The sequence below is a fragment of the Notamacropus eugenii genome, chromosome 1 (genome assembly GCF_028372415.1).
Source record: "Notamacropus eugenii isolate mMacEug1 chromosome 1, mMacEug1.pri_v2, whole genome shotgun sequence".
Classification (NCBI taxonomy): Eukaryota; Metazoa; Chordata; class Mammalia; order Diprotodontia; family Macropodidae; genus Notamacropus; species Notamacropus eugenii.
The window spans coordinates 389,324,063-389,351,261 of NC_092872.1; the positions used below are offsets into that span (position 1 = coordinate 389,324,063).

At 38.9% G+C, this 27,199-nt stretch overlaps 1 protein-coding gene and 1 long non-coding RNA gene across 2 annotated transcripts in view; one reads left to right on the plus strand and one right to left on the minus strand.

Moving 5' to 3' along the window:
• The window catches only part of ADRA1B (adrenoceptor alpha 1B), a 38,155-nt gene extending 32,464 nt beyond the window's left edge, over positions 1 to 5,691 (plus strand). The window contains exon 2 of the mRNA XM_072630873.1: positions 4,498 to 5,691. Coding sequence (XP_072486974.1) covers positions 4,498 to 5,066 — 569 coding nt within the window. The 3' untranslated portion in view covers positions 5,067 to 5,691. The remainder of the gene's footprint in view (positions 1 to 4,497) is intronic.
• LOC140518586 (uncharacterized) overlaps positions 1 to 27,199 on the minus strand; it is a 124,901-nt gene that overhangs the window by 77,731 nt on the left and 19,971 nt on the right. The window lies entirely within an intron of this gene.

A 27,199-nucleotide genomic window follows, 5' to 3' on the forward strand; every position in this document is an offset into this window, starting at 1 on the left:
TTACAAGGATTGGTTCTGTAGCCAAATCCTTAACAGAATGTGATATGCTATAAGGGGCTTCCATTCTACTTACCTACTCCTCAACTTTTTAATACCTTCCTCTCACCTGATGGCAATCTATGTATCTTACTATGGTTGTACAAGGTCAAAATAATATCTGCTATTACTAACTCATCATTCATCATAGAAAGCTCCAGGTATATAAATCTTATCTGGTGGTGGTGGTGGTGGTGGTGGTGGTAGTAGTAGTCATCATAGAGTAGTAATAATAGTAATCATAGTATAGTATTAGTAGTAGTGATAATAATATTAGTAGTAATTGGAGTTACAGTAGTAATTATAATATGCCCCAGGCACATAGCTTCCTACCTGGCTACAGTAGGAGGAGGAGGAGTAATAGTGGTAATAGTAGTTGTAGTAGTAATACTAATAGTAGTAGTGGTAATACTAATACTAGTGGTGGTAGTACTAGTAGTAGTAGTAGTGGTAGTAGTAGTGATAGTAGTGGTAGCAGTAGTAGTGGCAGTAGTAGTGATAGTAGTAGTAGTAGTGGTGGTAGTAGTAGTAGTGGTAGTAGTAGTAGCAGTAGTAAGAATTGTTGTAGTAGTAATATTAATAGTAGTAATAGTAGCAGCAGCAGTGGTGGCGTTATGGTATCCATGTTATTGTTGAACTTCCATGTACTCTCTGGTCTCAAAGCTCTTACTTCCATACACATTTCACTTTATCCTTTGAGTCTCATCATGACCCTCAGAAGGATCATTGACCTGGAGCTAGAAGGGACTTTGAAAGCAACTAGTCCAACCATCCCATTTTGCAGATAAGGAAACTGAGACTCAGAGAGGTTCAGAGACTGACTAAGTTTATAAGAGCTAAAAGAACCCTCAGAGGCTGTCTGGCCTGACCCTTGTTTTACTGAAGAAGAAATTGAGGCTCCAGGAGATTAAGTGACTTGGGATCATGGTTTAGAGTTAGAAGACCATATTTCAAATACCACACTTTTCAGATGAGAAAGCAGAGACCCAGAGTGGTAAAGTAATTTGCCCAAGGGGACACAGCCACTAAGCAGCAGAGATGGAATTCATCTCACTCTATAACCAGTGCCTTTTCTTGTACAACACTGATGTATCCAAGGTCATACAATTAAGAATTAGCAGAGCCAGGATTTGAATTCACATCTTGTGGTTCCAAGTTCACCATTCTTTTAGTACAAAACCCTGCTTACAGAACATGCATAAACATTCCCATTGATGAATGATACAAAAGAGATCAAATGATTTGTGGAAGATCACACATGGAGCTGGTGACAATCTACACACAGACACACAGACACAGACACACACACACACACTTAGTTCAAGGTCCACTCTCCCCCTTTTTAAATATGCTGATTCTATGTGTTTTGTATTGCACAGTCACTTTTCAAACAATCCCCCTTCCTCATTGGACCCTCCTTTATAATAAAGAAAAATAATTAAGCAAAATGAACAAAAACAGCAAAAAGATCTGATAGTGTAAGAAAAATTCCACACAGAAAGTCTGCCTCTTAGGTACTAAGAGGAAGGAATTGGGTTTCCTCATTGGTCCTCTGGAACCAAGATTGGTTACTCTGGTATCACTTAACTTGTCTTCATTTACATCATTGAACTCATTATGCTTACTGTTCTAGTTCTGTTTTCTTCCTTTTGTATCACTTCAATCAAGTCTTCTCCATGACTCTATAACACCCAGCTTTAATGCATAGCCAAACCTATTTTATAGCCTCTGTAACAGAATCTCCCAAAGGTCCAGGACCACATAATTCTTATCTAATTCTAATGGATATTGCCGTCATAATCATAGGCAAATTGAATGAAAGAGGTTATACCCTATTCTAATAAAGGGAATGTGACATAGTGTAGGAGCTACAGAGCTCCTGTTGCTGAAGTCAGCAAGATCAGACTTGAAGTCCTTCTTTTGACACATATCAATTTTACACCCCAGGCAACCTCTCAGACACTTTAAGGCTATAAGTTAAAGCTGCCTACCTGCACTGGTAGAAGAAGTTTTCTCACTGCGTTCCCTATGCCAATGAAATTACAGGTTTGGTTCAAAAAGAAAAGAAAAAAAAGGTGGGGGGTGAGAGGGAAGCTTTTCAATATGTTGAAATTGTTACAGTAATATCCTTTCATCCTTGTTCTTTATAGTCTCTCCAGAGTAAAACTTAGAAGGTCATAGGAATATTTAAGTGATGTACATGGTCTTATTCAAACATCCGTTCCCCAACTCATCTCTCTACCAAAACAAGAGGGAAATAATAAGTACCTCCTTTGTGTATATTACCTTCAACTTTTAAGTCATTTTATTCAGTACTCACTTTTAAAAATAATTTTTATAAACCCTTTTATAAATAAGGAAACTAAGAGAGTGAGAGGCCAAGTGACTTCCCCAAGGTCTCACAATGACTCTCAGCCCCAGCCTGTTTCCACAAGACCCTGCTACCCATCAGGCAGGAGAAGCACTGGTTTGCTCTCTCTTGGCTCCTCCAAGCTCTTGTGACAAACATATTTTGGGGCTCAAAGATATCCCCTCCCCCCCCAAAAAAGAATGGTTTATTAGCAGACCAAATGCCAATTATTTCTCTAATTAAATAAGTCATTGTGCTGACCACTACAACAAGGTATGCATAGCATAAAAGGGCCCCTGCTCCTGCCTACTACTGTTCTGTTGTAGGGGAGGGAGGTCAAGAAATATGTTTGGAATCTTATGCCTCCCTGGCCAGACCCTGGGAGGCTATTGCTGACTCAGTCTCTTACCCAGTCAAGATAGAAGCTAACACTGCCCCTCCGTGGTGAGATTGAGAATCAGTGTGGGAATTCAGTGCTACTCAAATCAACCAAAACATTTATCAAGTGACTGTAATGGGCAAGGCCTGTGCTGTCAATATTTCGGTCTCAAGATTCACAGAATTTGAAAGCTAGACGGAGACCTTAGAAATCCTCTAGTCTACTCCTCTCATTTTAGGCATTTCTACTCAAAGGCAGGAAGCTACCATACCTCCCCATCCCTCCCTCCCTAACACATTGGTTGGCATGAGTAAGCTCATTATAGCTTTCTTTTTCTTTCTTGCTCTCTTTGTTTCTTCCTTACTTTCTCATTTTCTCTCTCTCTTTCTTTTTTTGGAGGCAGTTAAGGGTTAAATGACTTGCCCAGGGTCACACAATTAGTATCTGAAGCCAAATTTGAACTTAGGTTCTCCTGACTTCAGGGCAGGTGCTCTATCTACTGTGCCTCCTGGCTCCCTCTGAGCTCATTTTCAAATGAGCTATGAGTAATTAAAAAAGATGGATTTTTTTCAAGGAAAAAAAATCATTTGGCTCATTGAAAAGCCATCTAGTAAATGAAGGAATCCTAGATTCAAAGTCATGAGATCTGAGTTCAAATCCTGCCTCAAGATGTTTGAAGGTATCCTACATATACTCTGCCCATAGCTCAAGCCACATGAAAATAAGAAGGTAAATTTGTTGTAAGGAAAAAAATCATGTCATGTATTCCAATGTCATCTAGTAAATGAAGGAATAATAGATTTGGATTCATGAGACCTGAGTTCAAATCCTGCCTCAATTACTTACTAGTTATGCAACCACAGGCAAGTCACTTGACATCACTGAAAGGTCAATTCATTTCCTCATCTATAAAATTAAAATGCTGGGCTAGATGACTCCTAAGGTCTCATCTAGCTCATAAGCTATGAATCCATAATCCTGGGAGGTAAACTGAACCAAGGAAACAATATACACACCAACTCAAATAAAGTAAACTAAATGAACAATAAAATAAAACCCCTGCTGAGTGACTATAATACATAATCATGATCCCAGAGAAGAGATGAGGAAATGCTTCTGTCTCCTCTTTTTGGAGAACTGGGAAGCCCAACTATGAGTGCAGAATGTTGCATATGCTGTCAGATGAGGTCACTGGGTCAACCGGTTTTCTTTAAATGTTTTCTTCTATTACAGGGAAAGGATCACTGTGAGAATATCCCACAAATATCACAGAAATAACTGTGCTGTTTTAACAAAACTTTAAAAAAAGAAAGGACACTGGACTGGGAGGCAGGAAGTCAGATTTACGGCTGCAGTTCTGCCATGAATTTTCGGTACAACTTTGGGGAAGCACTTTGGGCCCTTCTTTGGGTCTTAGTTTTCTCATCTGTAAGATGGGGAAGGGGTTGGACTAGAATGAGCTTTAAGTTCCCTTTGAATTCCAAAAGTTCGATGATTTTGTACCTAACTATATCACATTACCATTCTGAGTGCTACGCCAATCACCAAGGTACAGTCCCTTCCTGCCCTTGCAGAGAAAAGTAGTTTGCCAGAATACCTCCATTTGTATGAGCCTCTGAATTGAAAACATTTATGAAAGTAACAATGGCAAGCAATGACATTTCAGTGAGGAATTATAATGAAAGGTGCTAATGAACTGTTACTTTTCTACCTTTGTCTCTCTACCCTGCAGGGTCCCTGTTTGCTACTCTGAAGCCCCCAGACACTGTCTTCAAAGTGGTCTTCTGGCTTGGCTACTTCAACAGCTGCATCAACCCCATTATCTATCCCTGCTCCAGCAAAGAATTCAAGCGCGCCTTCCTCCGTATCCTCAAATGCCAATGCCATCGGCGGAATCGGCTAGGTTGGTGGAATTACAACTACCGAGCCTGGAATCGAGGCTCCTTTGAACATTCTCGCAAGGACTCTCTGGATGACAGTGGGAGCTGCCTGAGTGGCAGCCAGAGGACCCTCAACTCAGCCACCCCCAGCCCTGGGTACCTGAGCAAGGTCACCCACCCACAGATGGAGATGTACACTTTCTCAGAATGGAAGAACTCAGGCACCTTCCTGAGCCCACCCCACCCAGAGCCACCAGGGCGTCACCGAGACACAGGCCACCTCTTCACTTTCAAATATCTAGCAGAACATGAGAGACATCCAGGACTGGACAGCAATGGGGGCTGCGAGGTAGCTGCCAACATGGCCAATGGCCAAGTTGGCTTCAAAAAAAATATGCCCCTTGGGCCAAATCAGTTCTAAGGGACCATCCTTAATATTCCCCCCTCATCCTGCTCCATCATTCATTGGCAGACCCCACACCTGGTTTCCTGCCCTGGGGAAGACATATGGGAGCAAGGAAGTTCAACACTCAATAGACACAGATTCCCGAAGGGAAACTGAAGGGAGGGGAGCAGTAAGCAAAGGATAACTGCATTTCTGGTGGGTGCACGGGTGCCAGACTTGCTTCCAGTTACAAGGAAGATCTAGGCCCAGAGCAGGTGAAAAGGAATACACACAGCCCAATGTTTAGCTGCTGTGGAAATGCTGGGTGACAGCTACAATATAAGCATATATGAAATGAGTCGCGCTATATATATTTCTATTATATATATATACATATGTACATAACAGTAGATATACAGTGTCTGTGTATGTGGCATGCATGTATGTGTGTGTGAGTGTGTTTGTGTATGCATGGGCACCCCAGTGGGGAAAGTACGAGTGTGAATCAAAGAGGAAACCGGTGGCGTTTTGTTTTGTGATTTAACTTTGTACCTCTCAGCGGTCTTAGCAATCGCTGTCCAAACCTTCCCTGTACTTTACTGAACGTTGGCACTTTAGAGGGGGAAAAGTCAGACATTAAAAGTCATTTCTCATGTGTTTACTCTTGGGGTTTGTGACTTGTTGTTCTAGTGGTAGTTCTGGGCTTGGGGTCCCACCTCTTCCAAGGCTGTTCAATCCCCTTTCCTTTTCCTTCCTCTCTGCTCATCTCTGGATTACTACTATCTTCTTAAATGAGTCTTTCATTTTCTAGTTGGGCTCTTTTCCTCTCATTTTATAAAATCACATAATCTTGGAGTCTTAGGATATGAAAGCTTACAAGTACCTCAGAAGTCATCCAATCCGACCCTTTACCTGAGAGGTTAATTTTTTCTGCAAATTTCTTCTTAGCTCACCAAAATTAAGTATACCCTCCTCTTGTCAGCTGCCCTTCAAACTTGAAAACACAAGTTCAACATAAAGAGGTCTCTGGCTCTTATTGAAACAAATCTTCAATGATCTGAGGTATGTGAGAACAATGCTCACCTTGAGCACCCCAGAGCACAAACTAAAAGATAAGCTAAGACAATTTTCTCACTTCACAAGTGAGAAACTGGGGGACCACATTACCATTCTGAGTGCTACACCAAACCACCTCTTTAGGCTGTCATAGTCTCTGCCTGCCCTTGGAGAACTGACTTTCTAAATCTAACCTCTACTTCACAGAGTAAAGTGTAGGCCAGAATGAAATGGAATGAAAGGAAATTACCTCCCTCCTGCAATTTTTCTCTTCTCCCATTCACAATAATCTATCAAATACCCTAACAACCAGCAAATAAGCGTATTTTCCAAACTACTTCTGGCTAGTTCTATGTTTTGATTACTTAATTTCACTCTTAGCATTGTCACCTCATAGGGGAGGGGTTCTTCAGACCACTCTGCCACAAGATCCAGGCTGGGATTGCTCAAACATTCTCCTCCCAACCAGACTTTCCACCTTGGAACTCAGAGCCAACAACTCACCACAGCTCTCTCTTGCTTCCAGGTTAGCCAACTGTATTCAAAGACATCATAGACAATTTACAATGTCTTTATATAAAAAGCTACTGAGGAAGGCCATCAGGCTTGGCAGACAACAATTCAAATCAATGGAGCAAAGATTTATTAATCCCACTGCAAGGTACAATCCTGGGTACTGAGGATACAAAGGTCGAAAATTACAAGAGTCCTGGTATTGAAACACCAGAGGGAGGGGGGAGATAACAAGTACACAACTAAAATGACACAATGTAAACTATAATAAAGGCAAAGGAGGAGCCTAAACAAAATGCTATAAGAAATTTTGGGAAAGGAAATTTCAATTAAGGGAATCCTAATCTGTCTCAGGAGATTAGAGGGTAGAAAACTCAATACAGCTGTGTGAGGCCTTGGATGTATTTTCCCAACCCATATATAAACTAATAGTATTCCAGGATGGTTATATTTCTCTTAAGGTTAGGGGCAATTAAGTGGTGCAATGGATAAAGCACAAGTCAGGAGGACCTGAGTTCAAATCTCACCTCAGACACTTGACACTCACTAGCTATGTGACCTTGGGCAAGTCACTTAACCCCAATTGCCTCATCCTGGGTCATCTCCAGTCATCCTGATGAATATCTGGTCACTGGATTCAGATGGGGGAGAAGTGAGGCTGGTGACCTGCACAGCCCTCCCTCACTCAAAACAAAGTCAAGTGCAAGTCATGTCATTTTTTCTCTGATGGCATGGTCTTCTTCAGCAACGAAGGATGAACACACACACACACACACACACACACACAAACACACATTTCTCTTAAGGTTCTAAAGGTAACCCAAAGGACTCATGTGGTTCTCTCCTATATGAGCTCAAGCCCCCATTCCTGTGTACACTCCTCACCAAAATTAACAGCTGTGATATCTCATGGCAGCCGTTTTACCGGACAAATCCTTTTATTAAGGGGATTTGTTCTGTGAAGTTTGGATTTAGTCAAAGGGCCACATTTGAGGACCTAGAGGATCACATGTAGCCTCAAGGTTGCAGGTTCCCCACCCCTGAAACCAATTAGTTTCTATAAAGGAACATTTGCTGAAAAGGTATAGCAAGAACCAAAGTACAAAAATATCCCTCTCAAATACTAGGGCACACGCTCCCCTCTACCATCGTGGTGCCTGGCAGAGACTTTAAAGTAGCTGCTAAAGTCTTCCTTCCAGCAAGTTCACTTTAGGGTATAACTTGGTCAGTGGATGTGTCTCCCTTACTTGTACAAGACAGAGTTTCAGCTGCCGTGGTTGGTTCACTGTAGAACTGGGTCAAGTAGGTCCTTTCTTAGGTGGCTACAACCTCTGGCAAGTTCTGCTGGCTCTTTCAACCCTTCAAAGCTCATAACTTAGTTGCATCTCCAATTGTGCACTCGAGAACAATGAAAAGAATAGTCACATGGATGAAGGCAACATACAAATGAGATGTTCCAGATCTCATGATACCTCACTGAGAAGGACCTGAGGCCCTTCTCTAACCAAGAAGACCAAAGCTTGACTCACTACCAGGAATGAAAAGAGATCTAATCAGTCAATAAGTTCCTTTTGTATATATACTCATTTCCAGCTCAGGTTTTGTTTATCTTTCCTTTTCAAAGAGGATCATGACATGAGGGAAATGATGACATGAATTGCAGTTGAGTTTGATTTGAGTAAGGGAGGTCTGTGCAAGGTCACCAGCCTCACTTTCTTCTCTAGAGTCATCTGGATCCAGGAACTGGATGACTGGAGGTGGCCCAGGATGCAATGGGAGGCCCTGGCCCTTTTAGGTTAAAGCCTTTTCAGGAACTTACTCATTTCCAACTCAGCAGGTAATTAAAAGACTTTTATTCACTACATAGCAAGTGAACAGAAACCAGGCACTGAATGCATGCTCTGAAGTAGAAGAGCTGGATTTTTCCCTTCTATGTCATCACCCACTGCCAGAAAGAGTTTTCCAAGTTGCCTCTTGGGTCCCTTGAACATGTTCCCAGGATTTGGCCCTCAGTGGCCAACTTCTCATTACTTAGAGAAGTAAGAAAAGAAAGACTATTGCGCACTGGAGCTAAATAATTGATGTGAAGCTTTACTTGCAGAAAAAAGATGTGAATCCTCTCAGAAAGAAGCAACTTCTTGTGTTAATAGGAAAAAGAACATACAACTAGTGTTGTTTGGGTATGGAGAAAGCTATTGTTTACTTAAAAAACAATATTCTAATTAAATATCTCTCTAAAGAATTAAAATGGTGGACATCTGCAACTGGCAATGGAGAGACATGTGGTTAGTACAACAGGTGTCAGAACAGAACTAATGATAATTTCTGAGCAAAATACAGTATAAAAGTATCTTTATGAAGTGTTTGATGAGGAAAAAAGAGAGGCCAGTCATGTAGCAATTCCAAGGGATGATAAGTTTACAGCCTGAATATCATTCTAGGTCTCAATGAATGTTAAAAGACCTAAAAGAAGACCTCCAACTATTTGGAGACTATATCAGAGGACGGTAAAAACTATATAGGATGAGAAAACATGGATGGTTTGCAATCTACACAGAATCCTACAATTTCAGAGTTAGAAGGGACATCAGCAGTCATCTTGTCCAACATCATTGGAACCCCTACTAAAAAATGCCTTACAAGTGATTAAGAGAAATGATTATTAATAACTAATAATTTGGAGAGATTCTGAGATCCCCCCTTATTCTATTTTAAAGACCTCAGTCTCTGAAGGTTGAGTCAACCTTCTCCTTTATCTGACCCCATCCAACCTTACTAGGAATCTCTAGTCTAAAGTGAATTCCACTCAATCAACCTTGGGTGGAGACAGACCTTTTTATCTAAATTGGGTAGAGGCAGACCCTTTTGTGTAAATTGCCCAAGGTTAAGGGTGGTCTGGGTATGGAGATAGTCTCTCAGTACAAGGGTGACATGATGTCGCTCTCAGTCCCTCATTGTAATAGTCGTTCTTTCATTAATTGTTACCCAATCAGGGTTGTTTTCCCCCATGAGAAACACCTACTCTTCAAAGGGTATATAAACTGTGAATTTGCCATGATTGTCTTTGGTCTTTGAGAGACAACCAAGTGAGCATCCTTTTATTAAAATGCAGGCATTATTAATAAAATTATTAAATTACCCAGAAATTATGTTTCATGAACCTTTTTATCACCACATGGTCATGCAGCCTTTGATCAAAGACATCTGACAAGGAAACCACCACCTCTCCAGACAGTCCATTCCACTTTCAGACAGCTCTAAGTGTAGGAAACTTTTCCTGATATCAAGTCTAAATTTGCCTCTTTACAGCTTCTACCCATTGACCCTGGTTCTGCTCTCTGGGGCCAAACAGAACAATAACAATCCATCTTCCACATAACAGCCCTCCAAATAACTGAAGACAGAGCTCATCTCTCCTGAGCCTTCCCTTCTTTAGGCTAAATGTGAACAGTTCCTTCATATCAATCTTCCTATGTCATCAGCTCAAGACCCTTCATCATCCTGGTTTCTCTCCCCTGGAGCCTCTCCAGCTTGTCAACACCCTTCTTAAAGCAAATCTCAGAACTGTTAAAAAAAATACTCCATGTGAGGTCTAATGAGGCCAGGGTACAGTAGGACCACTACCTACCTATTCTTGGAAGCTGTCTCTTTTAATGAAGTACAAAACTGCATTAGCTTTTCATAGCTACCACATCACACCACTGACTTATATTGAGCTTTTGGTCTGCTAAAACTATCAGATCTTCTTCAAACAAATTGCAGTCTAACTATACGTGGTGTTTGGCATGTAGTAGGTACATAATAAATGCTTATTTACCTATCTTGTACTAGTGAAGCTGCTTTATTTAGACCCAAGTATAAGACTTTATGTTTTTCCCTATTGAATGTCATCTTAGAAATTTTAGCCCAAGACTCTTACCTGTTGAGCACTATCATATGTATCAACTGCAGATCTATACCAGATGGGAGGAATAGCCACATGATGAGAACAAAGCTCCATCAAAAAAACAAACATTACAGAGGTCTGTTGTTTTCTAAGGTCCAGGACCTAACAGAGAACCTCCAAGACTTGTCAAATCTCATTCAGATGGGGAGCAAATGATGCCACAAGAAGAAAGTGAGAAAGCATTTCAAAGAATTTTGAAGTGCTGAGCAAGAAAGAAGACCTTAGAGGTACAGATGATGCTTAATCATGACAACTGATTTAATGCAGGCTTACTACTGAATTAAGAACCATAAAAAGAAAAAGAAGGAATTTGCAAGTGGCTAAGAAAATGATGCCTAAGAATAGGATTTGGATTTCTGAATCACAAGTTAGAAAAAGAATAATAGGCTCTTGATACAGGATAGAATGAGAGCTCATAAAAATATATTTGCTTGAAGCCTTGGAAATCTGATCAATAGGATTTAAAATTAAAAATGAAGAGAAAACTGCAAATACACATACATATATGTGCGCATATATATACATACATGTATATATGTATAGGCATGCATGGATGGATGGATATCCATTTTATATATATATGTGTATATATATATACATACATATGTATGTGTGTGTATGCCAAACCAAATATCATAGAGAGGGTGACAGGCATAACATAGAAAAATAGAAGGGATTAGTAATTCACAGGAGATAATACATAAGAAGAGTTCCATCAATAAAAGATATGGCCTCAAATAACTATATACAAATGTACAAAGTGTTGATAATAAATAGACTGACCTAGATATCCCAAAGCAAGTAGGAAAATTTAATACATATGACTAGGATTTTGTGGGATAGGACAACTGATCAAAATATGATGCTGGAAGGTATCCTTTATTCAAAAGGTATAAGAGAGGCAAAAAGAGTAGGGAGATGGAGTAGCATTGAATATTAAGATAAAATTATATGAGGAGATCCAAGAACTTTGAATGAAAGCATAGTGGAGTATGAAAATGGAGAGCAGAAGCAGTATTGTCATGTAGCACATTACAGGCCACCCAGACAAAGAGGGGAAATAAGACAAGGAGTTTGAAACAGATCACAAAGCAATTAAGGAAACATGTTGTGGTAGACTGTATTATTGATTTCCATTTAAAATAACTTCATTTTTCAAAAGGCAGAGAAAGAAACAAGCTTATTTGCTTCTGGCCAACAAGATTAAGAAAAATAATTGACTGCTGATGTACAGATAATAGGAATCTTCAGGGGAAGAGACCATTCCATCTTAGAATCTGAGATGGAGAAGAAGAGGAAAGTCCAACATAGTCTAACCCCCATCCTAGATTTGGGGAAAAATTTTTCCAAAGCATTCAGCGAAAAAATTGGTAGAATCTAATAGTCTAAAATTTTACAAGAGAAGTTAGTCCAGTAGGGATGGGAAGTTCTAAGGAATGAAACTCTGAAGACATAAAAAAAAATTATTCTATAAGAAAACTAGCACTATCTAGCCTGAAGACTTGGGGTAGGGAAGCTATTGTATGGAAGAGGGCTAGTCTTGTTCTGCTTGTCACCAGAGGCCAGAGCAACAAGCAATGGGTGAGAGGTGCAGGGGGACAAATTCATGCTTAATGCAAGTATAGGGGAAAGAGTGAGTCCCACATATTTGGTGAGGCGCATGTGTAGAGAAGGGGTTGTCATTGTGTGACTCAATGGGAAACAGAATAGACATCTCTGGCCTCTTCTCCCACTCTTCTCCAAGGAAGACTTTCATTCCTGCCAGGAGTGGAAGCAGGAGGTTGGAGATTGGAGGTTTTTCTGCACTCCTCAAAAAGAGGGGGTGCTGGGCTAAAATTACATCCATCTGCTCCCTTAAATATTGTTTGTTTGGGGAATATGATTGGGTTCCATCTAACTTCTGATTACTCTGTCTTTTGGAGGGAAAGGGAGACCCCAAGTTCTTTATTCAAGGTTTAACCCCTTTCTCACCAAATATCAGTTACACAATGAACATACACAACAAATAGCAAAGAAGACCATTTATACAAATCCTAGCAAAAGAGAAATCTGAGAAGGAATACATAGGAGAATTTGAAGCAGATGATACAAAATGAAAGAGCTCTCCTACTGAAAGCAAAATAACTCAGCTCAACCAAGTGAGAGATTTCACCCAACAAGAAATTCCCCCACAATCTCTAGTATAGCAAGTTGGAAACAGAGACAGGATGGAGACTGCCAGATCCTCTTACGTCTTCCCAGAGTCTTCTCCTTAAGCAACCTGAATTGACATTGGCCTCTTCCATCTTCTATCTCAAAGCTGGAAGCCAGGAGTGCCCAAAGCAATTCAACGCTTGAAAGAAGACTTGAAGCTTGGTTTGAAGATCCAAAGGGGGACTGGTTAAGAACTGAAGCCCTTTCATCTTTTGCCAACTCCTCTCTGCCCCTCATGCAGGAGAGAGCATTCATAGCCACCAGTAAGGAGACAATCCCATACCAATGGGCTTTGGGACAGGGGTTACATGAGGGAAAACTTCCTAAAATTAGAATGGATGGTATGATGATAACTGAAACAGAGAAGACAGAGCTACTCAGCTCTTATCTTGTCCCTACTCCTTCTGCAAAGGACAATAAAATTTTGTGATGACTGGCCTTTTGCCAAATCATAGCTGACAAAAGTGACTCTGTGTTTGATCACTGATTGACCTGTTTATCTACCTGAAAGCTCCTATTTACCTAAAAACTGGTTTAGGTTTGAACACTATTCCTACCCACCTACTCACCCCCATGTACCAAGAATTTCTTATGTACCTAATAATTCACTTGGTCAGCTTTATTTAGATAAGGAATGCAAGGTTCTCCTGATCATAATGAGTTTATGAAACTACATTAATCAGTGTTTTCAAGGCTAACAAACTTTCCCAATCACAATGACTGATAAGAGGTAGTCGTAGTTTGAGTCACCTGTTGATTAACTGTTCTGAAGGTCCTCCTCCTACTTGGTTCCTGTGAATCTGCCTAGCAGCAACAATCAGATATTAAAGGAGAAACCCAGATCTCTGGGCTCTCCCTTGGAGTATCTCATTTACACTGAAGCTACCACTCATGTTTGCCTGCGGAACTGAAGGGCTAGGGATCTGAATCCTTACATGTCTATGAGTAATAAGCTGCCTGTGATTCCTGAATACTATATTCCTACTTTGTACCTCGCCCAGGATATCCTTATGCCTTTATATTATAAATAATAAAACAAAAATTACTAGACAAGTTGATAGCCAATGTAAGAAAGGCTGTATTAAAAAAGCGCCTAACTGCTCTTGATGAATTCATGTCAATTGACTCAGATGAACGACATCCTTGGGTCCTAAAAAGAAATGGCAAGAGTTGGCTAAGCCATTGTTAATAATGTTTGAATGTATTAATTAATAAAAAGAATTTATTAAAGACTTGCTATGTGCCAACCACTATACTAAGTGCTGGGGAAACAAGCAGAAAAAATGAGACAGTCCCTGCTCTCAAGGAACTCATGATTTAATTGGGAAGGACAACATATATAAAAGATATATGAAAGGCAGGTGATAAAAGTCTAGATGTTCTAAGAGTACAGCTTTAGTGCAGGTGCCAAGGTCACTGAAGAGAAAAATAGAATCAAAAATCATGGAAGATAAGAGAGGTGCCACATGAATGGAGAAAGACAGATGTGTCTATTTTAAAAAAAAAAGAGAAGAGAATAAATAGAATTGGCAAACTATAGGTCACTGAATTTGACTTCAGGTCTTGGGGAAATTCTAGAATGAATCATTATGGAAGAGGTGGGCAAATATCTAGGAAGAGAAGAGGTGCTTTTCTAAGAGCCAGTATAGCTTTGTTCAGAAGAGGCTGTAGTAGACTAACCTCATTTCCTTTTCTTTTTTGGACAGTACTATGTAAATGAGGGGAATATTATGAATACAGTATACTAAATTTTTTGGTTGAATTTTTATTTTAATTTATTTTTCTGTTCCAAATTCTCTCTCTCTCTCTCTCTCTCTTTCTCTCTCTCTCTCTCTCTCTCTTCCCTCTCTCTCTCTCTCTCTCTTCCCTATCCTACCCTTTGAAAAGGTAAGAAATATGACATCCATTTTATATATAAATTCATGCAAAATATATACTTGCATTAGCCATTTTTCAGGAGGGAAAGGAACTAAAATAAATTTTTCAAAAATTCTTCAATATGCCCTCCTAATTTATCAGTTCCCTCTTTGCAAGTAAATAACATTCTTCATCATAAGTCCTTTGGAGTTGTGGTGGATCATTGTATTGATCAGAGTTATTAAGTCTTTGCTGGCACCTAGGTGGTGCAGTGGATAGAGTACCAGTCTAGAGTTGGGAAGTATGAGTTCAAATCTAGCCTCAGACACTTACTAGCTGTGTGACCTTGGGCAAATTATTTAACCTTGTTTGTCCCAGTTTCCTCATCTGTAAAATGAGCTGAAGAAGGAAATGGCAAAACATTCCTGAATCTTGGCCAAAATAAAAAAGCCCATGTGAGGTCACAAAGGGTCAGACACAACGGAAAAATGAACTGTCTTTCACAGTTAAACTAGATTTTAATGAAGCTTTTGGTAAAGTATTTCATACTATTCTTGAGGAGAAGATGGAGACAAATGGATTGAATAAATCAGAAGAATTCAAAACTAGATGTGTGGTCAGACTCAAAGAGTAGTTGTTAATAGTTCAATGTCAGTATAATAGGAGGTCTTCAGTAGAGTGACCTAGGCATCGATGCTTGGCCCTGTGCTATTAAACACATTTATCAATGACTTGAATAAAGGATAGATGGCATGCTCATCAAATGTGTAGATGACACAAAACTTGGAATGATAGATAACCAAATGAACAAGAATCAGGAACCAAAAGAATTTTGACAGCCTAGCAGGTGTGAGGAACCTGAGGTCTCAAGGCTATATGTGGCCCTCTAGGTCCTTGGGTGCAGCCTTTTGACTGAGTCCAAGTTTTACAGAACAAGTCCTTTCATTAAGAGGATTTGTTCTGTGAAGTTTGGATTCAGTCAAAGTGCCATACTTGAGGATCTAGAGGGCCACATGTAGCCTCAAGGCTATAGGTTCCCCACCCCTGGACTAGTGCATTGGACTGATCTAATAACATGAAATTCAATGGGGATAAATGCAATGCACTTGAGTACAAAAAAAAGTAGGCCGAGTTAGGCAGAAGTTTATCTGAAAATGATCTGGAAGCATCTACAAGCTCAGTATGATTCAGGGATGTAAAGTGACAGATATATACATGTATGTATGTATGTATAGCTAATGGGACTTTGGACTGCATTTAAAAAGGTATAGTTCCACTGAACGCTGCCTCATCAGACTTTATCTGGAATATTGTATTCAGTTCTGGGAACCTCCACTGAAGGACACTGATAAACTAAACTGTCTCCAGAGAAGACAACCAAGGTGGTGAATCCATGTCATATGGTGATTGATTAAGGAACCTGGCACATTTAGATTAGAAAATAGAAGACTCCAGGGAAACATGACAATTATCTTCAAGTATTTGAAGTGCTGCCATTTGGAAGATTGATTAGACTCATTCTGTTTGGTCCCAGAGGACAGAAGCAATAACAATGGGTGGAATATATAAAGAAGCCAATTTAGGTTTAATGTCAGGAAAAACTTCTTGACAATTAGAATTATCTAAAGGTGGAATGAGTTACTTGTAGAGATGGTGGTTTTCTCCTTCCTAGACATCTTCAGTTGGATGCAGGATAACTGCTTGCCAGGTATGATGGTTGCTATTTGGATTCATTTTGTATATAGGTTGGACCAGTTGGTAACTGAGGGTCCTTCCAACCCTCAAATTCTATAATTCTATGAAATATATTCTTCAAAATGAAGAGGATGATTTCAGAGAAACCTGGGAAGAGTTGTATGATTTGATGTCAAGTGAAGTGAACAGAACCAGGAGAGCAATTCATACAATGACAGCAGTATGATAAAGGCAAAAAAGTCTGAAAGAATTAGGAGCTCTTATCACCATAAGGACCAACTGCAATTCCAGTGGACTAGTCAACAATAAAACTTGCTAGCTGCCTCCTAATAGAGAGAAAAAAGATAGAAAGACTATTTTTAAGATAATGTAGAAATTTGTTTTGATTTGACTATATATGTATGTTCTTTAGATCGCAAGGTGGTGGCAAGGGGTAGGGGAAAAGGGGAAGTAGGAGAGCAAGAAAACAGTTTTTGCTGAGTGGAAAAAATGTACATATTTAAATAAAATTTTAAAAGAAATCGATTATTCAACATTTCAATGAATACATTTCATTAACATAAATCACAGGTTCTCAAACTTACTTGGCCTACCACCCCCTTTTTAAAAAAGAAAATTACTCAATACTCCCCTGGAAATCTACTTTCTTTAACCCTTTAACTTTTTTTTTAATTTGTATCATTTAAAAATATATATGACACATCTTAAATTTAATAATTTATTATAAATTTGTGGGGTTTTTTCTGCATTGAAATATTGGTGATGCAATATTGTGTCATATAACCACATAGTATCATATTGTAAAAGAGTCATTACACACACATATTCCTGCTGATGCATATTGGACATCCCAATAATGCATGACATGCTTACCTGCCAACATTTGCTTGTCAAGACCTGTCGGTGGACTTGCCCACTGATAAGTTTTAACTTGCATTTTGTGTGTTTATTTGGAAAATAATGTAATCACTATGACTTTCACTCTATTACATAATGGATGAAGCATGTACAAATGGTTTTTCAAAGTTTTCTTACCTTCTCTTCTTTCCTTATGTTTCCACTGTCCCCTTAATTTTATTCAATGCCCCCAATTGCTCTCAAGGCAACTACCACCCCCCTGGATCATTCCAGGGCCTCCCAGAGGATGGTATTGCCCACTTTGAGGACCTATAATTAATCCTTCAAAAAATATTAGGCTTACAACCCATCTATACCTTCTCATCCAGTGTGACTTTTATTCATTTTGTCCTTTAAATTCTCCACAGTGGTTCTACCCAACATTCTGGACACCTTCTTCTTGAGTATCAACGGAGCTCTTGCTCTACTAACCTTTGCTCACACTACATGACTCCTCTACTTCCTTTTCCCATCATAGACTTATTTGATAATATATTTATATCACGTTTCTGTGAAATTTTTCATTGGAAATAATACTGAAGCCAATTAATACATATCATGTATCTTTCAATTGTCCTTTGGGTGATCTGTTATTTTGATTCTTCAGAGATTATGATTCACAATCTCTCTTCAAGATTCAAAGCCTTAGAGTATAACCAGAAGAATACTGATTTTTAAAAGATAACTTAGTTTCTGCAATACTGCAAAACTGCCCAGTTGCAATTCAGTCCTCTGGCTTCTCCTTTTCAATTTCTGACCCTGCTTTTTTGTCAGTTTTCTGTGTCTATCCAAGATGTGTGTGTGTGTGTGTGTGTGTGTGTGTGTGTGTGTGTAATAAGGGACCAACTCTATGACTTCTCTATCCAACTGCATATAAACCCCTGGACAGTAAGCATTCTGCATTATTTCAGGGTTTTCCTGTATGGGAAGTTAAGACATGAACTTTTGAGCAATTATGTATTTCACTTAGGGGTCTTCACAAAGTTCCAGGTTTTATCAATCAATAGATATTTATTAGGTGCCCACTATGTGCCAGGCATTATACTAGATGCTGGGAGTATAAGTTTTAAGAATGAAATTATTCCTGAAGACAATTATTTTACACACTAATGGGGGTAGAAAATGAGTACAAATAAAAACATATATAACATAAATATAAAGTGAATACATACACGCACACAAAGTAGGTAAATACAAGGTAATTTAGGAAGGAGGACACCAGCAGTTGGGAGAAATCAGAAAAAGACTTCAGGCAGAAGATGAGGCCTTATTTGCATTTTAAAGGACATTATGACATGAAAGTAGAGAATGTGTACATTCCACAGATGGGGGACAAACAGTACAAAGATGGAAAGATGGGAGATACAGTGCCATGAGTGAAGAGCTCAAGGAAAGTCAGTTTTGATACAATGTAGCAGATTGTATTCCAATGAGAATGGAAAGCTAGATTGGGGCCAGGTTGTGTATGGTCTTAAAAACTAAGCAGAGTATTTTTTCTTTAAGGAAATAGGAAGCCACCAAAGTTGGTTGAAGAGGGGAGTCACATCATCACATTTGTACTTAAAGAAAATTACTTTAGCAGCAATGTGTAGGATGGACCAGAGTACATACTTGAGTTATATACTTGATGGGAGACATTGAGATAACATTATAGTGATGTAGATGAAAGGTGATGAAAACCTGACTGATGACACTAGCTATGTGAGTGAAGAGAAGGGAATGGAAGTGAGAGGTGATTTCAAGATAGAAATGGCCAGGTTTGCCAGTTGATTGGATATGAGGGAGTATGGAGTCCAGATAAGATCAAGAGTAAAAACCTGAAAATCTTGAACATTTCTCAGGTTTTAAAGCTAAAATAGATCTAATCAAAAGAGGAAAATAGGGAAACTACACTGTGTCACCAGTATTATTAAATGTTTTAGACCATTTAAAATAAATAGACAGTATAAAATGCCTGAGTATACCTGCCAAAATAGACACAGGAACTATATGGACATAAGAATAAAACACTTTTTTATACAAATAAAGTCAAATCTAAATATTTGGAGTAATATTCATTATTCATGAATAGGTTAAGCCAATATAATTTTATGACAATTTTGCCTAACTAATCTATTTATTCAATGCCATCCCAATTAAATTACTAAAAAATTCATTTTACAGAATTAGAAAAATGATAACAAAGTTCATTTGGGAAAAAAAAGGTCTGGAGTTTCAAAGAGACCAGGAGAAAAAAAGATATAAAGGAAGGAAATTCAGCAATATCAGACTTTAAACTATATTATAAGGCAAAAGCATTGTCAAAATGTAAAATGGATAATTATGATTATAACTAAAAATTTCTTGTATAAATCAAACCAATGTATCCAAGAATAGAGAGAATTGGGGAAAAATTGGGGGAAAAACTTATAGCCAATCTCTCAGATAGGATATAATTGTGATAGAATATTGCTATAATATAGGAAATGAGCTAGTTACGATTTAGAAAAACACGGAAAGACTTGGACCTATGAAGGAAGATGTTAGCCACCTTTATAGAAAGAGATGACAAGTATAAATATGCATAGCATGGTCTTACATATATGTATATGAGTGTATATGTGTGCATATGCATATGTTTCTGGATACCTGAGTATATGTGAGGGGGTGTGTGTATGTGTGTGTGTAGCCTTTTTCAGGGGGTAGGGGAAAAGGAGAGAAAAAAGAAAATAAATACATGGCAGAGGACAAAATAAAACCCACAAGGAAGCAAAGAAAATCTGGGGAGCTTTGAAAACAACGTGTAGTATTTATTATATAGGTTTTCTTGAAATGGGAATTTATTATTTTATATTGAATTCTCTTTATGTTCTGTTGTGTACATGGAAATGGGCTTTTTTCTTTTTTTTCATTTTGTATTGAAGTTGAAAATGAATAAAAAATTTGCCAAAAAAAAATGTTTTTCAAGTATGAAAATGGTACCTTTTACAGAAATAGAAAAGTTTAGAAAAGGGGCAGGTTCATAGACACACTAAGTATAAAAATATCTCTAGAACATCCAGTTTGAAACATCCAAGAAGCAAATTGGTGATCTGGGACTAAAGCATAAGGGAGAAACTGGAACTGAATATAGAGATCTGTGAGTCATTTGCATAGAAATAATAGTTGAATTCATGATAGCTGATAAAGTTACCATGTGTAGAGGGGAAAGTGGGGAAAGACAAAGCTTTGGGGAACATACAAACAGAGGATATAATATAGATGATGAGCCAGCAAAGGAGAAGAAGGAGCTATCAGACAGATAAGAGGTGAACCAGAAGAAAGTACTGTCATAAAAACCTAGTGGGGAGAGAGAGTACTCTAGAGAGGGTGGTCAACAATGTCAAATAAAGCAGATGAGTAGAGAAATAATAGGACTGAGAAAAGGCCATCAGATTTGGTAATTACAAGACCACTAGTCTTTGCAGAGAGAAGTTTCAGTTGAGAGATGATACTGGAAACCAGATTGCAAAGAGTTGAGGAAAGAGTGAGAAGGGAAAAGGTGGAGGCAACAAGTAGATAGTTTTTTCTAGAATTTTGGCTTAGAGAGAATAGATATAAGATGATAGCTTGAGGAAATGGCAGGGTCTAGTGAAGGTTTTTTAAGCATATTATCCACAAACAGGAGTACCTTGAGATTATCACCATCTACAAGGAAACCCTCTTTGATGTGAATATTTTGCCCTCAAGGGCATTTCATTGTAAAATAGGGAACAAGGCATATAAAGGAATACTATCCAGAGGAGTTTTGATTTAGGGAGTCACCAAAATGGTGAATTAATTCTTTGCTGTTGTTCAATTGTGTCTGACTGTTTGTGACTCAATGGACCACACTGTCCATGGAGCTTTCTTGGCAAAAATAGTGAAGGGATTTGCCATTTCCTTCTCTGGTGGATGAAGGTGATCAGGGTGAAGTGATTTGCCCAGGGTCACATTGTTGTGTTCGTCCTTCATTGCCGAAGAATACCACACCATCATAGAAATGATGACATGACTTGCACTTGACTTTGTTTTGAGTGAGGGAGGGCTGTGCAGGTCACCAGCCTCACTTCTGCTCCAGAGCCATCTGAATCCTGTGACCAGATATTCATCAGGATGACTGGAGAAGGCCCAGGATGCACTGGGAGACCTTGGGCTCTTACCTATAAGTGTCTGAGGCTGGATATGAATTCAGGTCTCCCTGATTCCAGGTCCCAAGCTGCCTTCTAAGCAAAAAGAGGTTAAATCACTTGCCCACAATCACATAGTTAGTGTCTAAGATAAGATTTGAACTTAGATCTTCTTGACTCCAGGCCTACCTATCCCTGAATTGATCCATAGGGCACTCAATTGATATATTCCTTTTCCAGAAGCAATTATAATATATATTGATTGGGTTACAGTGCCCATTGTACCTGGTTTGGCAGAGAAAATAGCAAAATATCTTGGTTGGATGGCTGACATGAAACATGGTCTGGTGGTCTACATCATAAGTAGATATAATGGGCTACATATAATGAGCTAGGTGGCTTTGAACTTACTCAGTTACCAATTAAGATTGCTCAGTTCCAGAAGAGCATTTCAAAACTGAGTGAATTAGAATGTGAACAGAATATAGTGGATTGACTGTCTCACTTTCTATCCACAAGGCTTAGCACAGTGCCTGGTACACAGTATGTGCTTATTCATTCTTTCATTCTGTTTCCAAACTCCTGGAAACCCATATTGTCCCTCCCTCTTTTCCTACATTCATCTATGAAAGAAGTTATTTAGGATTAAAAATTAATTAAGGTTAAAAACAGCTTTGGGCCTCCCTCATGGGTTTGTTAGGGAAAATTTTCATGAAAGGTTTCCAAATGACACCCTTTAAAAAAGGTCATCTACAAATTGGTGTATGTGAGATTCTCTTAGTGAGTCATCCACTGCTCAGAGTCAAAATAATGTAGCTGTCCCACTTTACCCCTTCAACCTTTCTAGAAACAAAACAATATCTTCTGTTTCTATAGCACTCACTACTTGTTTTCTCCTTTCAATTCTTGATCTCATTAATGTGGGTACTGCAATTTCCAATGCAAATCTTAACCTATCCATACTTCTTCATCCTTCATGTTTCCTGCCCAGTTTTTCCATAAAACTTCCAGAGAAGAGCTTCCCAAGGTACTGAAAACCTTTTTGGTCCTTTTAATAGTCATGCATAACAGTGAAGCCCTCAGGCTATCTGTCAGCATATACATCTTGGCCTATATCAAATTTGGGGAAAATGTACAACATTTTCAGTAACCCCAAGCTGCAACCTGCCACAAAAACCCATCTCCTTAACAACAAAATATGTTACCAGCAATGCTAAATCATCGTAAATCATGGAACACCACAAACTAAGAAAACCAAAAATATTTTGATAAGTAGAAAGCTTATTTATGATCTCTCAGTGTTCTTATCAAAATATTTTCATATCCATTATCTCATTTGATTCTTGTAGTATCCCTTTAAGAAAGGTGGAATGGGTATTATCCTTATTTGGAACTGTGATACTTTGAAAGTGTACCTGTTTGAGAGAAAAGGCTGGAGTTCAGAAAAATTAAGTGGCTCAGTTATGCCTACATTTACCACTCCACCATACGGACCCACTTTGGATCATCTCTTCCCGCCTTCCCACATCAGAATTCAATGTGGGAAACTCCATTGTAAGGAAACAGTGGATATCTTGAGGGCTAGTAATTTGTGAAAATGAAAATCTTTCCCTCTGATAATTTGCCCAGGTCCACCTGAGAGACAGGAGAGCTATGAGCAGTAGCCAGAACCAAAGTCATCCCCAGGGAAGAGTAAGTCCATTCACTCCTCTAGAATGGGGCCTGTAGTATTGTGTGCTTTCTACTACTTAACTCTAACTTACTTAACCATTAATATCAGCCTAAAATCACAAAACAAAACCAAAAGAATGAAAAAATGGAAGATAATGTGAAATATCTCATTGGAAAAATAACTGACCTGGAAAATAGATCCAACAGAGACAATTTAAAAATTATGGGACTACCTGAAAGCCATGATCAAAAAAAGAGCCTAGACATCATCTTTCATGAAATTATCAAGGAAAACTGCCCTGAGATTCTAGAACCGGAGGGCAAAATAAGTATTCAAGGAATCCACCTATCACCGCCTGAAAGAGATCCAAAAAGAGAAACTCCTAGGAACATTGTGGTCAAATTCCAGAGTTCCCTGGTCAAGGAGAAAATATTGCAAGCAGCTAGAAAGAAACAATTCAAGTATTGTGGGAATACAATCAGGATAACACAAGATCTAGCAGCTTCTACATTAAGGGATCGAAGGGCATGGAATAGGATATTCCAAAAGTCAAAGGAACTAGGACTAAAACCAAGAATCACCTACTCAGCAAAACTGAGTATAATACTTCAGGGGAAAAAAAAGGTCTTTCAGTAAAATCGAGGACTTTCAAGCATTCTTGATGAAAAGACCAGAGCTGAAAAGAAAATTTGACTTTCAAACACGAGAATAAAGAGAAGCATGAAAAGGTAAACAGCAAAGAGAAATCATAAGGGACTTACTAAAGTTGAACTGTTTACATTCCTACATGGAAACACAATATTTGTAACTCTTGAAACTTTTCAGTATCTAGGTAGTTGGTGGGATTACACACACACACACACACACACACACACACACACACACACACACAAAGCACGGAGTGAATCGAATAGGATGGGATCATATCTTTAAAAAATGAACTTAAGGGGTGAGAGAGAAATATATTGGGAGGAGAAAGGGAGAAATGGAATGGGGCAAATTATCTCATAAAAGAGGTGAGCACAAGACTTTTTAGTGGAGGGAAAAAGAGGAGAGGTGAGAGAAAAGCATGATTTACTCTCATCACATTCCACTAAAGGAAGGAATAAAATGCACACTCATTTTAGTATGAAAACCTATCTTACAATACAAGACAGTGGGAGAGAAGGGGATAAGCAGGGTGGGGGGATGATGGAAGGGAGGGCAATGGAAAGAGGGAGCAATTTGAAGTCAACACTCTTGGGGAGGGACAGGATCAAAAGAGAGAATAGAAGCAATGGGGGGCAGGATAGGACAGAGGGAAATATAGTTAGTCTTACACAACACGACTATTATGGAAGTCATTTGCAAAACTGCACAGATATGGCCTATATTGAATTGCTTGCCTTCCAAAGGGAATGGGTGGGGAGGGAGGGATGAAGAGAAGTTGGAACTCAAAGTTTTAGGAACAACTGTCGAGTTCTGTTCTTGCTACTAGGAAATAAGAAATACAGGTAATGGTGTATAGAAAATTATCTGGCCCTACAGGACAAAAGAGAAGATGGGAACAAGGGAAGGGAGGGATGATAGAAGAGAGGGCAGATTGGTGATAGGGGCAGTTAGAATGCTTGGTGTTTTGGGGTGGGGGAAGGGACAAATGGGGAGAAAATTTGGAACCCTAAATTTTGTGAAAATGAATGTTAAAAGTTAAATTAATTAATTAATTTTTTTAAAAAAGAACGTTAAAAAAATATATCAGCCTAAAAGAAACTTTAATATTCTCCCTGAAGGGTAAAAGAAGATGAAAAAAGAATGGGAGTGGGAGACAGGTCAGTAAGAGACAGTAGGAAAACACAGCCTCCTACCTGCTTTGTCTTGACAATGAGAATCAGTTCTGATCATCAACTAATCAATCAACAAGCATTTATTAAACACACACTATGTGCCAGGTATTGTGCTGGGTAGGTATTAGGAATACAAAAACAAACATGAAATAGTCCCTGACTTCAAGGATACTGGTAAAGAAAAAAAATGTACATATAAATATACACAAAATCTGCACAAAATAAATACAAGGAATTGGGGAGAAAGGGGAAAGGATGCACTAGCATCTGACAGCATTAGAGCAGTTCTAGACCTTGGAGGATCAGTGTCAGGTCACTTTTCACACCAAGGGTAGAGCCACATTCCTCCCAACACATTAAGGAGGGGAACAGGGTTCTGACATAGAAAAAGACACCATGGGCCAATTGGACTCAGTTCATATCTTAGGAAGACATACTATCTGTCATAGCTGCATACTAAAAACAGGAGTTTGAAATGGAAAATTGAGGTGAAAGAAGATTAGAAAAAGCTGCTAAGACTTTTTCCGTATTCTGATAGCAGGTATGTGAAGAGTCTGCCATGTTAAAAGAGTTGAAGCTTAAGTTTCTGGGATCTAAGCTGAGAGAGATAGTGGTTACTATATGCTCTCTCATGGAGAAGAGGTAGGATGTCATGTAAGGACTCTGGCTGAAGTCAGAAGTGAATGCAGAGAGAATCACCATGACTTCAATGGACCCATGATAGGCACTGCGGAGCAGCAGCCATGGGATAGTGGAGCATTTCCTCAGATGGAGCAAAGCCCTTAATGGACTGACCACACACCACATCCACATATCTCCAGAGGTTACGTACCTAGTGGACACAAAATCTAATCAGACTAGGTGGGAAATAGCACCAGTAGGACCAGTAGTATGGCATCAATCAAAAGACACCAATCCAGCAGCATCAATAGCATGAGTTGCCCCTCCACATATATCCCTAGTCTATGTATGTTCCCTACATGTGTGGTTCTCTACATGTGTTTCCTAGGTATGTCCATTTATCCCAGGGATGTTGTGTGGGGGTTTTTTTGGGAGGGGAGGAAAAGAGGATGCCCCAGATTTATGGGGAAATATTCCATTGTCACATTTCTTAGTATGATATTTTACTAAAAGAATTAAGCAATTTACCAAATATGATCTAGTATATTCTTTCCCTTCTGTTCAATTCTGGACCCAACTCAGTATCCATTTGCAGTGTTATCCAAGATAGGTAGATAGATAAGACAGACTGATATATTATATATGATATAGATATAATGAATGGGTACTATGGAATAATTATTCATCTAGTTATCTGTCATATTCTGGACAACAGATATTCTTTATGCACTTGGTTTTTCCTATGTGAATAGTCAAGTCAAACTTTTGGAATGGTTATGGGTCTCATATACCAGAAGTGCTGCAATATTCCAGGACTTGGGGTAATCAGGACGATATCATATACAGACGAAAGCATCTGGAGAACATCACCGTTAATCAAAATCCCTCTTCAACTTAGATTTTATTCTGGATCTTTGACATGAAAGCAGAAAATATCTGTGGTGAATATACATCTCTGTTTTATATATCAACTGAGGCATGGCTCACCAGGGAGTGATTGAACAAGACTATCTCTATTGTCTTATTTTTCAAAGAATTTTACATGACTCTTACAAATGCACAAAAGATATCCTGTTGAAGGAGAGCTTTTAAGGTAATAATCTGCCCTACAGAAGCAATGAGCACAAACTTCCCCCTGAAACAAAAGTCTACCTTTTAAAAATCAATATTCTGCCAGGGTGGTTGTACAGCTGAGTCACGAAACACTACAGGCTCTAAAGAATGGAAAGTGAGTATCACCCAAAAGGTAAGAGAAATGTGACTAGACTGCACCATCTTACAAATAAGAAATCACAGTAGAAAGTTAGAGTATGGGACAATAGCCAATAAATGCATGTAAAAAAGGAACTAGTTATGTGGTGAGCGTGAGAGATATCCAATGACCAGTCTATGGGTTTGTTTCCTCTCAATGTCAGGAGAAATCAAAGAAAGCTACCACCACATTGTATTATTGATATTAATTAATGAAAACACTGATACATTTGAGTGGTGAGTTATTTCATGAAATTTATATTAATTGTGTCCTCTGGTGGTTTACTAAAAGTAAACCTACTCCCACTTATCAGAGGGAGCTTGTGGGCCGAAGTTTTTGAAAGAATGTAGATTCATAATGTACCTTAATCCTACGGTAGGCAGCCTGTCTAGGGGCAACACAGATATGAATTTAGGGGATGCTCCCAGGGTTACATACAGGATGCTTATCCTGATAGCTCCTCACCCAAATGTGACTTTTAGTCATCAGCATGACCTGTACAAAACAGTGTGATATG